The sequence below is a fragment of the Triticum urartu genome, chromosome 7A (assembly GCF_056163025.1).
Source record: "Triticum urartu cultivar PI428250 chromosome 7A, HENAU_Tu73, whole genome shotgun sequence".
Lineage (NCBI taxonomy): Eukaryota > Viridiplantae > Streptophyta > Magnoliopsida > Poales > Poaceae > Triticum > Triticum urartu.
The window spans coordinates 463,259,672-463,273,554 of NC_141879.1; the positions used below are offsets into that span (position 1 = coordinate 463,259,672).

The 13,883-nt window shown below is 42.9% G+C and overlaps 1 protein-coding gene and 1 non-coding gene across 2 annotated transcripts; both read left to right on the plus strand.

Moving 5' to 3' along the window:
* The first annotated feature begins 3,718 nt into the window (after window positions 1-3,718).
* On the plus strand, window positions 3,719-3,790 carry TRNAG-UCC (transfer RNA glycine (anticodon UCC)). The gene has a single exon. It is a non-coding gene; the product is annotated as a tRNA-Gly (tRNA).
* Window positions 3,791-4,859: 1,069 nt separating this feature from the next.
* Window positions 4,860-5,431, plus strand: LOC125521550 (auxin-induced protein 15A-like). The gene has a single exon (XM_048686611.2). The coding sequence runs from the start codon at window positions 4,959-4,961 to the stop codon at window positions 5,265-5,267; it is 309 nt and encodes a 102-aa protein (XP_048542568.1). The 5' UTR covers window positions 4,860-4,958; the 3' UTR covers window positions 5,268-5,431.
* Window positions 5,432-13,883: the final 8,452 nt, after the last annotated feature.

The following is a 13,883-nucleotide window of genomic DNA, read 5'->3' on the forward strand; positions in this document are numbered from 1 at the left end:
ACATTAAAAATTGAAAGAGTATGAGACATACCGGTTGGATGACATTGAATTAGATAGAGATCGTGTAGAAAAAATCTTCAATATCATCATAGTTCTTTCATACTGCCACAATTACCAATAGAGTTGTTGACCAGAAGAATGCACATAATTAGGTGACTTATCTTGCAAAATAGTTGCTTTCAATTTGAACTCACCATGCATGTTGCTTGCCCCATCACAATACTATCCCTCTGACACGCATGTTCTTTGCCCCATCACAATATTATCCCTCTGACACGCATGTTGCTTGCCCCATCATAGTATTGTCCTCTGACCTATTTTATCCTTAACCAACTATAAGTGAATAAGTTTTGAAGAGTAGCATTGAGACAAATTGTTGATGTTTCCTGAACATGCTCGACTCCAACTAACTGTTCAATGATAAATCTATGTTTGGTAAGGTGTCTCAAAATAATTGTTGTTCACTCTTTGTCAGACATGTCGGTAGCCTCATCGATCTCTGATTTGTTCCCTTGTATAATTCAAAAACTATCTACATAGAAGATAAATAACTCATTAGGTAACATCTTTAACTCGTAATAAAACATAAATAGTAGGAAATAGAATGTCATGATGAAGTCGCCTTTGCAAAAATAATTAGTAATTTCCTTTGTTAAACCAGCATGGATTAAATCCCTATTCTTATCTCCAATACCCTATGTGGATAAATATAATTAAGCGGTGGCATGTAAGGTCCCTTCGTTAAATATCTGCACCTAATCTCATCTCGCTTCCTCGGATTTCTTTTGTACTCTGAAAAGATCTTCCGGCCAGTCAGATCATAAGGCAACTCATCCAAATTAATTTCTCTTTGAATGGAAAAGCTTCAAAAAACTTCTTACAGGGACATTTGATGCACTTTGACTGTGTCTAATGGGTGACCTTGAAGTGCTAGCATCCTTATCTCAAATCTTATGATCGATTTTTTTGGGGAAATAAAAGTCGATAGCCTAGATCAATCAAAATACGTGAATAGTAGTTACAATATAAAACTATGGGCTACCGGCTACGGGATACACAACAGAGAGGAGATGTGAGAGATGTGACAAACTAACACCTTGGTCTAGGGGGGATTGCCCCTGCAAAGTTCATCCTTGTCACTAGGGTATCAAGGAGAACGAGAGAATAGATCGCAAAGTGGAGGAAGCGAATAGAAACACAAAAGGTCGTGCGGCTGCCCTATACATGTACAAAAATAGAATCGCGGCAGGCAGACAAGCACAGACATGTTAGGCTGGCTCGAAGGGAATTCACTTTGTGGGCTTATGGGCTTCGCACCGAGCGTTCCATTCCAAGTGTATGGGTTTAACCCTTATTTTTTTATTGGATTCAAGCACATACTATACGTACCTATACCATGGCCAGGAGAAATCATTGGATTTAGCTGAACCCAACACCCAAACGCTGGCTTCGCCCTAGGCGGGGTCGCAATCGGAGGTCTGTATATGACAACTGAATGGGACTGGCCCGTCAACTAGTTATTGCCAACTCATAAATGGTAAAAAATTGAGCTCTCAAATTCTTCACGGTAGGAGAACCAAACTGTTGGTTTCCTACCTCTTCAGTGAGAACATTAACTATAGTGTCCTGAAGAATATCATCTCTAACGCTAAAGAACATGAGCTGCTCTGCACGAGATTTCCAAGGTCTTCACTCAAAGAAATAGATTTGGATTGAACATCACTTTGAAATTATTTTCGTTGTATCACTTGAACCCCTCTTAATAGTACGGTGTTCCTTGTGACTCAATTAAGAGGAAAAAGAACTCACAAAAGACAATTTCTTCATGTTTTCTCAGCTAATTCTCAAAGGGCGCACCGAATTTTTCAATGTACCACATACATTTTTAGGGTTTGTCTACGTCGGTTAACCAAATCTTCAGAGACTTTCACTTATGTATACTCACAATCACATTAGTTCCTTGGTCACTTTTGCCACCAATACTCCAAAACCACAAAGGGGCACTAGATGTACTTCCACTGGTCGAGGATAAACTGTGTGTCAAAAAATGAACATACAATTGAGTTAGGTCGAAGGACAATTTCTATGTCAAGAGTGCACATTTAATAGATTAGAAAATGGATCTTCTACTTACTCTCCTTTCCTTCTTCTCATATTTTCCCAAGAAAAGAGTAGGAAAAAAAGCTCGTGAGGCAACAAAAGGCAACAACCCATGTATGTGATTCTCCCACAACCCATTAACGAAGGCGTGCAAACGAAGACAAAAATATCAACAATGGATCAGGCAAAAACTAGAACCATGCGGCCACATGCAAAAATATACAATACGAATTTTGGAACTACAAAAATCTTACAGTGAAAAACTCGCACGTGAGTTAAGAATTTCTATCTAGATGAGGATTAGCAAACCTGATTTTATTATTAAACATTTTTACTGTGTTATCACTAGAAAATAAAATTTGGAATTTTCCCAATAATAAGCAGAACACACATGGTTCTACCTGGCTAATATCCTGGTTGAGATGGCCACTCTCAAGTTTGCACACAATAGCTGCCATGCTTCCAGATTGCAGCCAAGTCCTAACACATGTTCCTTTCCTCATGGAGGTCGTTATCATTGCAGCTTGGAGCATTTGGATCATAAGGAATAAATTGATTTTTGAAAATGAAGCTCCCACTTTTTGGAAAGTGGCGCCAATACTACAAATATGAATTAGTGTTGGTGGGGTTTATGGTCATGAAAAGGAATCCCACACAATTTACTGATTGGTTTTTGATCTCTTCATCTAGCTTTTTAAATAGTTTTCTACCAGTTTTTTTGTAAAAAAAACTAGTCCAAAAGGTGTTCTCTTCAAGTTGCGACTTATTACGTCAACATTGCTCCTCATCTAATCAGATCACATTGGGAGATAGAGAAGGAAAAAAACTACCCGGCGGTAACTAGGTTTGTGATTCCTACTAGTTTCCCCCGCCTTCGGTCCCCATTTCGGCTTTCAAGGCAGAGGTGGGGGTGACAAGTAGAGATCAATTATCAAAGTATATAGGTTATTTTTTCATCTATGTTTGAATTTTGTTCTTTGGCCGCAAAGTCTCGGTAGTGGAGGTGGTGTTGTCCGAAATAAAAGTCTTACGGTTCTATGCCCGTCTTGGTGTGGCTGTCGGATCTGATGCGACCTACACAAGTGAGCTTGTGGCGTTTTGGTCCCGCAGATAAATGGTTCTTGTGGATTTTTGTCTAGTGCTTTAACCTATCTTGACGTTGGTAGCAGCAATAGTATTTTGTCAAGCATGCTCTTGACACTAGGTATGTTAATTTGTTCCTTTGTGCTCCGAGTCTTCTTCCTCGACAGTACATCGATGAAGCAATAGTTCAACAACCTGTCTTGCAATGGATGTGTCGCAAGCCACAATTTGTTGAATGATATTAGGTTCTCATATGTTGGAGTAGGTGGCACATGTGACTCTTTTAAACCTTTGAGGTTAGCCTAGCTTGTGCAGGTTTGGTCTTCTTCGGTTTCTTCATCACATGGATGGAGAAAAGTCGAGATGACAGAAGGATCTGGGGTTAGCAACCACAAAGGATGTTGATATAACTTTATGTTTTATCTTGGCCCTCTGTTGTCTCGTTTTTGTTCAATCTGATATCAGAGGGTTTACTCTCAAGTTCAGACGCTCTAATTAGTATAACAACGATGACGTTTTATGTCCGTACATCAAAGCGTCTGTAGTCCAACGGTTACGATAATTGCCTTCCAAGCAATAGACCCGGGTTCGACTCCCGGCAGACGCAATTTTATTTTTTCTAACTGATTGTTCATATACTTAGCTTCTTTCCCATTGATTTTATTTTCGCAATAGTGGAATTTTTTTTCGTGAAACAAAGAACAGAAAATGCACTGTAATCCGTGCAACTCTCGGACCCAAAAATACCTGTCCTCGCACCCAGTTCCCGAAGTTGAGAAGAACGGTCTGCCAGAAAAGTGTGCCGGATCATGTACCTCATCTCGCCGGCACCCCGCATGTTGCTGCAGCGCGATCTCGCCCGCGGCATGGCTCCCCGCGCCTCAGCCGGGATGAGGTGCCCAGCCAGCCTAGCTGCTCTCGACTCGATCACCGCCCCACGCGACGCGCGCTGCGCGATTCCTGGCCGCAGGAGCGGATGCCGTGGGCCGCCGCCGATCAAATTCTTGACGCTGGAGGCGTCCACTCGATCGCTCTCTCTATCTGCTCACCGGTCCTTAATCCCCCGCTTATCGGGGCGTAAGCTCTGCTAAGCCGCCATTGCCGGTGCCAATGATTGAGCCGAAATCCGCGCGTGGTCAAGCACATGAGGATGGCTCGACGCCCATGCGGCGGTGTCTCCATCCCTGGGCAATTGTGCACGAGCTGAATCCGCGATGGATGCCACCCGTGGGGTCGCGTCCATTTGTATTGTCCAGTTGTCGCTGCGGCGGCGAGGCCTGCCGTGCAAGTTGGAGCAAAGCGTTCAACTGCTGTGATGCCAACACACGACAGCCACCGGTTCTTAATCTTGGAACGGGCTATTCATGTCGAGATGAGTGCTTACATGTGTAAACTCAGCAGCTAAGAGCATCCAAATTTGGTCACCGAGGAACGATTTGAGTGCTCAACTTACTCGAGACACACTTGAGCGTCCATATTAGCGGCATATCTCATCTCAAATGGACTCATCCTAACGGAAAAGCAACATGCCAGGGGACAGTCATGTGGCAATGTTCCTTGGGCAAATTAATTCCATGTCAGGAGGTTTAACAACTGACAGCACACAGAAAAAATATAGTACTCCGCTACTATATATAGCAACAGCATTGTTGAGCTCCCGCAACCTGCAACACCAAGCAAGCTAGCAACTACTGATGAACTCGCTCACACTGACACTGGCTAGCAATCGATACTGAAGCAAATACTAGTAGCATTCGAGCTAGCTGATCGATGCCATGGGTGGGAAGCTGCAGCAGCTGATGTCGAGGCTCCACCTGGCCAAGGGCGGCGGCGGCGGGAAGGGCGGCGGCGCGGTGCCGAGGGGCCACTTCGCGGTGTACGTCGGCGAGGCGAGGGCGCGGTTCGTGATCCCGACGGCGTACCTCAGGCACCCGTCGTTCGTTGCGCTGCTGGAGAGCGCCGAGGAGGAGTTCGGCTTCGACCACCACGGCGGCGGGATTATCATACCGTGCTCTGAGAGCGACTTCGTTGAGCTCGTCGGCAGCCTGAGCTCCTCGTCGCCGTCGTCGTCGTGGCGGCATTGATCGCTGCTCGTTTCTTCCTGGCGAGGAGATCTTGTTAATTCTTTTTTAGTTCGTGGCATTGGCAATATGTACATAGCTTTCTTTACCGTCGTGGCAACTTTGCATGAGCCAATGCTCCAAATTCAGGCATTCTGGAGTAGCTGGCGAATGCTTGTTAATCGTATTCTCAAGAAGAAAAATGTTTTTTAATCGTGATGGTCCATGTTTTGGATCCTATGGTCGATCTGACTCGGTGTGAATCTATAAAGGAACGCAACGCATGGATATCAAATGATATTCGTGGGGAACAACTGAAACTAGTAGAATGCCTGTGCGTTGCCACGGGCTCTTAAAATATTTTAATGGAGTTATACAAAGATAATGCATGTTAAATTTCATACATAGATGGTTACCGTAGTAGCAAGGTCGCTCCGTTTGATCTGAGCACCAAGTGAATCCAATACTTGAATCTCTTGTTTTTTGGCATTGACGACTGCTAGATACCATTGGTACTCAAGAATGTTAATCGGAATGAATAACTGGTGTAAATATCGTACAAGAGTAGTCACACTTAGATATAAATAATAATAAATCATTATACACATGGATTAATTAAAACAATACATTATTATATGCATGGATAATGAGACGAAATAAACAATATCTTGTTGTACATAAGTATTAAAATATTGTAAAATATGATGATATTTTGATGAGTCTGTGTCTTTTTCTCTGTCTTCTTTTACCTGACTAGATACAAACGTGCTAATAATATGTATCTTTTCACCCTCCCTGTCTCGTAGATAAATCATTTATCACCTGTAATTCCATATTTAGAATATATTTATGTTATTAGATATTATATGGTTTATATTACTAAGTACAAAGTTTATGCAATTGGCCTTACACCATCATGCAAAAACATATAATATTAAGGCATTCCAAATCGTCATTTGATAACAAGACTTCTCCAATGTCCACAAACTTGGTTTTCTTGGAGGTGACATGATTGATTCGATGATTGTAATATTTTTAGGGGTACAAACATAGTCCATCGGCATGATACAAAAAAGAGCCAAATCAATATAAAAAATAAGCCAAATTAGTTGAATACAAAAGGCAATATGGTGAAGGAAAATTGATAGTACTATTAAAAAAATACTTTGTGTGATAACATTTAAATTGGCGTCCTTTTTTCTTTTTACGAGATATATCACCGCTTCCACACCATTATGTTGTAAAAAACTCGGTGAATTTTGGCCCCTTCCAGCAACGTCGCTCCGAAACCCTTGTGGATGGACTCCTTTGAGCGTCTCCAAAATCCATATCTATGTCTCCTGTATTCTGAAAAAATAATAATAAAACTATGCATCTTTTTGTATTATTTTTTGCAACATATATATAAAAAAGGATTAGCTATATGCACCCTTCTTGTGATGTTTCAGTCTGGTCCGTCGTTACATCATCCAAATCCATCACGTTTTGTTATCTCTGATGAACAAAGTGGAACACATAAAATATAAATGATATTTTATACTGCATTACATAAGCATCGTAAAATATATACTCACTCTGTTCCTAAATATAAGTCTTTTTAGAGATTCTAATGCAGACCAAATACGAAGCAAAATGAGTGAATATACACTGTAAAATATATCTATATATGTGCGTATGTAGTCTTTATTTTTAACAAGATCTATTTTTAGGAACTGAGGGAGTAGTAAAAACAAAAGTGAGACTAACACATTTTTCTATTTGCAAAAAGAATAATTTTTTTTACCCACCCAACCTAATCCCAGCCACTCTCTCCCACTCACACCCACTCACTCTCTCCCCACCGCATCACCGGCCTCCTCTTCTCCGACGCGACGACGGCGCCTGCATGGCTGCATCTCCGCTGCTAGCTCTGGCTTTTGGCCTGACCTCCGCATCTTCAAACCCCACCTCTCCCCGCCCACTCTCTCCCCCTCACATCCGCTCACTCTCTCCCCGTCCTCTTCCCGCCGCGTCGCCGGCCTCCCCTCTCCCCCACGACGGCGGCGCCCGCATCTCCGCCGCTAGCTCTGGCCTTTGGGCCGACCTCCACGTCTTGAAACCCCAATCCCTTCCAGTTTGAGCCAGCCCCGATCTCATCCCTGCCGCCTCCATCTTCGTTGTAGACAGCCCCACCCTCATCCGCTCCGGTCTCGTACGCGACGTGATGCTCCATCCATTGGTACGCGACGGCGGTGGTTCGGTCCCGGAGGCGTCTCAGTATCGTCAGGCCCGGCGCGGAGCAGGCGTTCAAGATCGAACTCTCCGACGCGGAGGTAAGCGCCGTGATATCCGTGATTTGGGGAGGAGTGGTCCAGATGCGGTCAGGCTCGAATTGGTGTGGTTTCGAGAAATGCGTGCCATTGTTGTGGGCTTGGAGGAGTAATGTTTCTGTTTCTGCAGATATGCGGACCGAGTGGCTGTGCGTGAGGGCAAGATGGAGGCTAAAGGCTGGTGTGGAGGAGGTACTCTTCAGTTGCTTCATTGGTGTTTATTTAAGTTTTGTGCTTCTGTTAGATGTAGCCGAGTTGAAAATGTGCCGTGCTCACTTCGCCCAATTTAATTTTCTGTTTAAGGATTAGTTATTGAATGGTAGATGCTATGTACAAATGCTCGAGTATGGCACGGATAGGGCAGTTTGCATTGCATTCTGTATTTTGGGACACAGTATTTTTTGGCAAGTTTTATACTAATAGTGACTTGACCAGTAGTAGATGAAATTGCCGTATGATCTAAGCATGCCTCTTCTAAATGTACTTTAATATGGTGCTCCAAATTTGTAAGAAATAGCAACAAATCTCGACACCTTTTGCAAAGGATTGTGGTGCTAGCTATCATGGAACAGAGCCTAATAAAACTATGAATACTCTGTCTTGACTTGGTGTAAAGATGAATCCCCTACCGTGTAACATTTCTCTGTTAATCTCTCCCTCATGTTTTCTGTTGGTTTAGTTAAAAAAAATTGACCGCAACAGTATTTTTTTAAATGCTGCAGAAAAACTTCAATATGATAGATACCACAGTAACTTAAACAACAGTATTTTTTTAAGCCAAACACTTGAAAGCATGTAGTACTATGGCTTTTTCCAGAAACCACAAAACACATGTTAGAGCTTGTATTCTCTTGCAATATTTTGAAACCATTAGTAATCTTCAGTCAGACTATGAAAATTATAGGCTAATTCGATGAACAGTTTGGCACCTCCTGAGTATAGTAGTGTGTAAGGATGTGGCAAAGCTTGCAGTCTGAGGTCTCTGCAATTTTTATTTTGAAAGTGAGTAAGCTTAGGAGTGTCTCGTCATGTTTCATAGCTAACTATGTAGTAGCTACGTGTATTTCCTGATTACATATTAAAAGTGCAACTATCCCTAGGTGGTTTTGGTAATTCATAACAACATATAGCTCATTGAACTAATACTATTCCAAGATAATTATTTCAGGAAAGCTCAATGATTGGCATGGCATGGATGTGAAAGTGGAACCCTCAAAATGCTAAGGACAATGGATTGGCTCAAGCTCAAAAGCTCAAGACTCTTCATTTTATATTTTAGTGATCCAAGATCACATTGAGTCCATAGGAAAAGCCAATACTATTAAGGAGGGATGAGGTGTTGCTTAATGAGCCTCTTGCTCCATGTGCTTAGTGATATGCTCCAAAACCCTCAACTACTTTCCCATATCCACATATGACCTAAACTCTAAGCCAAACTCGGTCCTACCGATTCTTCCTATCTGGCGCCACCGAGTTTCACTTGTCATTAGCCACTGCCAAACCCTAGCAATTCGCTTCTACCGATAAGGATCTCGGTCCCACCGAGATGGGGTTGCAAACTCTCTGTTTCCCTTTCGTAACTTTTCGGTCCCACCGAAAGAGCGAATCGGTCCCACCGAGATTGCAATGTAAACTCAGTGTTTCCCCTTTGTAACTTTTCGGTCTCACCGAGTTCCACTCGGTCTCACCGAAAGAGCAAATCGGTCCCACCGAGTTTGCCTGACCAACTCTCTGGTTAGCTAATTACCAAATTCGGTCTCACCGAGTTTATGTAATCGGTCTCAACGAGATTACGTTATGCCCAAACCCTAACCGAATCGGTCCTACCGAGTTGCATGTCAGTCCCACCGAAATTCCTAACGGTCACTAGGTTTACTATTTCGGTCAGACCGAGTTTTCTGATTTGGTCCCACCGATATTGGAAAACTGTGTAACGGTTGGATTTTGTGTGGAGGCTATATATACCCCTCTACCTCTTCCTCATTGAGGGAGAGAGCCATCAGAACACACACATCATTCCAACTCATATGTTCTGAGAGAGAACCACCTACTCATGTGTTGAGACCAAGACATTCCATTCCTACCATATGAATCTTGATCTCTAGCCTTCCCAAGTTGCTTTCCACTCAAATCTTCTTTCCACCAAATCCAAATCCTATGAGAGAGAGTTGAGTGTTGGGGAGACTATCATTTGAAGCACAAGAGCAAGGAGTTCATTACCTACACACCATTTGTTACTTCTTGGAGAGTGGTGTCTCCTAGATTGGCTAGGTGTTACTTGGGAGCCTCCGACAAGATTGTGGAGTTGAACCAAGGAGTTTGTAAGGGCAAGGAGATCGCCTACTTCGTGAAGATCTACCGCTAGTGAGGCAAGTCCTTCGTGGGCGATGGCCATGGTGGGATAGACAAGGTTGCTTCTTCGTGGACCCTTTGTGGGTGGTTGCTTCTTCGTGGACCCTTCGTGGGTGGAGCCCTTCGTGGACTCGCGCAACCGTTGCCCTTAGGTGGAGCCCTGTGTGGACTCGCGCAACCGTTACCCTTCGTGGGTTGAAGTCTCCATCAACGTGGATGTAGGATAGCACCACCTATCCGAACCACGGGAAAAACATCCGTGTCTTCAATAGCATTTGAATTCTCCAAACCCTTCCCTTTATATTCTTGCAAATTGCATGCTTTACTTTCCGCTGCCAATATACTCTTTGCATGCTTGCTTGAATTGTGTGATGATTGCTTGACTTGTCCTAAAATAGCTAAAATCTGCCAAGAACTAAAATTGGGAAAAGGTTAAGTTTTTATTTGGTCAAGTAGTCTAATCACCCCCCTCTAGACATACTTTCAATCCTACAAGTGGTATAAGAGCTTTGGTCTCCATTTGCTTGATCTCCATAGCTTTTGGTGGTCATAGCCTTGGTTTCACAACCTAGGAGAGTATGGCGTCTAGCGAGGGAAATTATCACCGTAGAGGTCCTTACTTTGATGGTACTAACTTTGCTAGTTGGAAGCATAAAATGAAAATGCATATTCTTGGACATAACCCCGTTGTTTGGGCTATTGTGTGTGTTGGTTTGCAAAGTGACTTCTTTGATGGGAGAGAACCAAACCGTGAAGCTACCGCGGATGAGTTGAAGATGTTGCAATACAATGCTCAAGCTTGTGATATTCTCTTCAACGGATTATGCCCCGAAGAATTCAACAAAATCAGCCGCCTTGAGAATGCAAAGGAAATTTGGGACACTTTGATTGATATGCACGAAGGTACCGACTCCATCAAGGAATCCAAGTTGGATGTGCTTCAAAGCCAACTTGACAAGTTCAAGATGAAGGATGGTGAAGGTGTCGCTGAAATGTACTCTAGGCTTGCTCTCATCACAAATGAGATTGCCGGCTTAGGAAGTGAAGAGATGACCGATAAATTCATCATCAAGAAGATCCTAAGAGCCTTGGACGGAAAATATGATACCGTGTGCACATTGATCCAAATGATGCCCAATTACAAAGATCTCAAGCCAACGGAGGTGATTGGAAGAATTGTTGCTCATGAGATGTCACTTAAGGATAAAGAGGAACTTCACAACAAATCAAGTGGTGCCTATAAAGCCTCATGTGAAGCCCCTACATCATCAAGTGAGAAACAAGACTTCAATGAAGAATTGAGCTTAATGGTGAAGAACTTCAACAAGTTCTACAAGAGTAGAAGCAAAGATAGAAGCTCCAAATCAAGGTCCTACAATGACAAAAGATCTTCTAGTCGAGAGCGAAACTGTTACAATTGTGGAAGACCCGGACACTATTCCAATGAGTGTACGGCTCCCTACAAGAGAAGAGAAGATTCTCCAAAAAGAAGAAGCAAAGGATCACCACCAAGAGAGAGAAGGAGTAGAGATGATCGTTATGAACGAAGATACTCACGGAGAAGTAAGGATTCGGAGAGGAAGGAAAAATCATCAAGGAGCTACACAAGACGAAGACATCAAGCTCATGTTGGTGAATGGGTATCCGGCTCCGACTCCGACAGCCACTCTGAGAGAAGTTATCACTCCGACTCCGAAGATACTCAAGATGAAGGTGTTGCCAGTCTAGCACTTGTGTCAACCAACTCCTACGACATATTTGACTCACCAAATGAAGGAATTGGAAGATGCTTCATGGCCAAAGGTCCTAAGGTAACACACCCCGAGTATGTTGATTTCAATAGTGATGAAGATGACTTGTTAGGTGATGATTTGCTTGGTGACAACTCTAGTGATGAATACTATGATGAAAGACCAATTAATCATGCTAATCAAGATAAAACGAGTGACAATGATAAGGAGAAGATTGAGGCTCTAACTAAAGAACTAAAAACTCTTAAGTTGGCTCATGACACTATCTTCGAAGATCATCAAGAACTTTTAAGAGCTCATGAGAAACTACGCTTTGAAAAGCTCAATCTTGAGCAAGAGCATGAGTTCTTAAAGGCAATCAATGATGATCTCCGCAAGAAAAGTTCTCCTTACATTGCCAAGCGTTTATTCTTATCCACTTACATGCCTCAAGTCAAGTCTAACAAGAAAGATTCTTCCTCTAGTTGTAACAATGATCATGCTAAATTCAATATTGTTGCTTCTAGTAGTTCTCTTGATTCCACTAATGATTCTCTTAGCCAAGTTACACTTGAGCAAGAAAATAGCTTATTGAAGGGAATTATAGAGAAAGGAGTGTACAAAAGCCTTGCCGGGAGTAAGCAATTCGAGGAAATTGTGCGCAAGCAAGGAATGCACCAGAAGAATCAAGGTGTTGGTTTTGAATGAAAGTTCAATGCCAATGGAGTTGAATGGGAAGAAGATCAATACCCCAAGACAAAGTTTGTCCCTCAACAACAGAAGTATACTTATTTCAAGGGGACACAAGCTCAAGATGATCTTCCACCACAAGACTACGAGCAAAAAGGCAAGGACAAGCTTCAAGAGGAAATTGATGCATTTGAAGAAGCTCCTAAGACCTTAGTCAAGTGGATTCCCAAGACTTCCTCAAGTTCCACTTTATCAAGTACGACTACAACTCCAAGGATTCCCATCAAGATGATGTGGATCCAAAAGAAGAAGAACTAGAGAGTTCTTGAGGGTGACTCCGCCAACATACTTCACTCTTATTATTTTGGCAAGAACAAGTGCAATCAACTTCCACATCTTGCACTAGTTCAAGGAGTCACAAACCCTCTTGTTGGTAAGACAAGGGACAAGGTAACCTAAAAGTTTTCATGGACATCATCTTTTGTGTGCATCACTCTATGTCTATGGATATCCTTGTTTGTTCCTTGTGGGACTAACCCATGTAGGTATTGAAAGTGCAATTCACTCAAATGGATAGCTCCAAGAGATCTACATCAACATTGAGCATCCACATCTTCAATATCTACATGAAGTCATCATCGACAAAACCCAAGGTTAGTTCATCCCTCTTAGGGGGGATATCACATCTAGGGGGAGCTTTACTCTAAGACTTGAGCTAAAGCAACTCTAAAGATGTGAACAAAACAATGCTTTATGTAAAAGTGGCAACCCCACTTGAGCTTAAACGATGAGTATGACCTACGATCAAGTGTTCTCACTTGACTCCTAAGTCAATATACTCATATATAGATGACCTAGTCATCGCAAATTGCTTGATAGATGCTAGAATTGGTTGTGCATGCTTTGCCACATATTTCATTTGCTATCTTATTGTGTGAGCATGCTGATTGCATATTTTACTCATTCGAGGACATCCACTTGTTGCTTTGATTGTTCGGCTTTATCTTCTTTTGCCAAGTGGATGGACAAGAATGCCTAAGAACCTCCTCTAGCTATCTATGCTTTTCTCGTCTCAAACTCTATTCATGTTGCATCACAAAATTTGATCAAGTCAGATTCGAACCACTCTGTGTGAGGAGCGCTCGGAGTCCCCGATTCGTCATAGACTTAAACTTCCAAAACCTCTTTATGATTCTCGGTCTGACCGATACTCCACTTTCGGTCCTACCGAGATCATTAAGTTGATCTAAGTTTTCGATCTCGGTGCAACCGATTTGAACCTTTCGGTCTCACCGAGTTTCAGTAACTGCACGCAGTTATGAATCTCGGTGCCACCGAGTTGTTCAACTCGGTCACACCGACAGGGTCGGGCTATATATAGTCACGGGCAAAATTTGGAAATTTCTCCGAACCCCTTCGCCCGCGCGATAGCCTGCTCTGCCCCCGAGGTCTCCGGATCGTCTTCTCGCCGCCAGCAGTCTCCAGTCGCTGGTCTCCGTCGCCGTCAACGGGATTTCTGCCCCGCCGTTGCCGCAGTAGCAAGTCCCCGCCGAACTAGG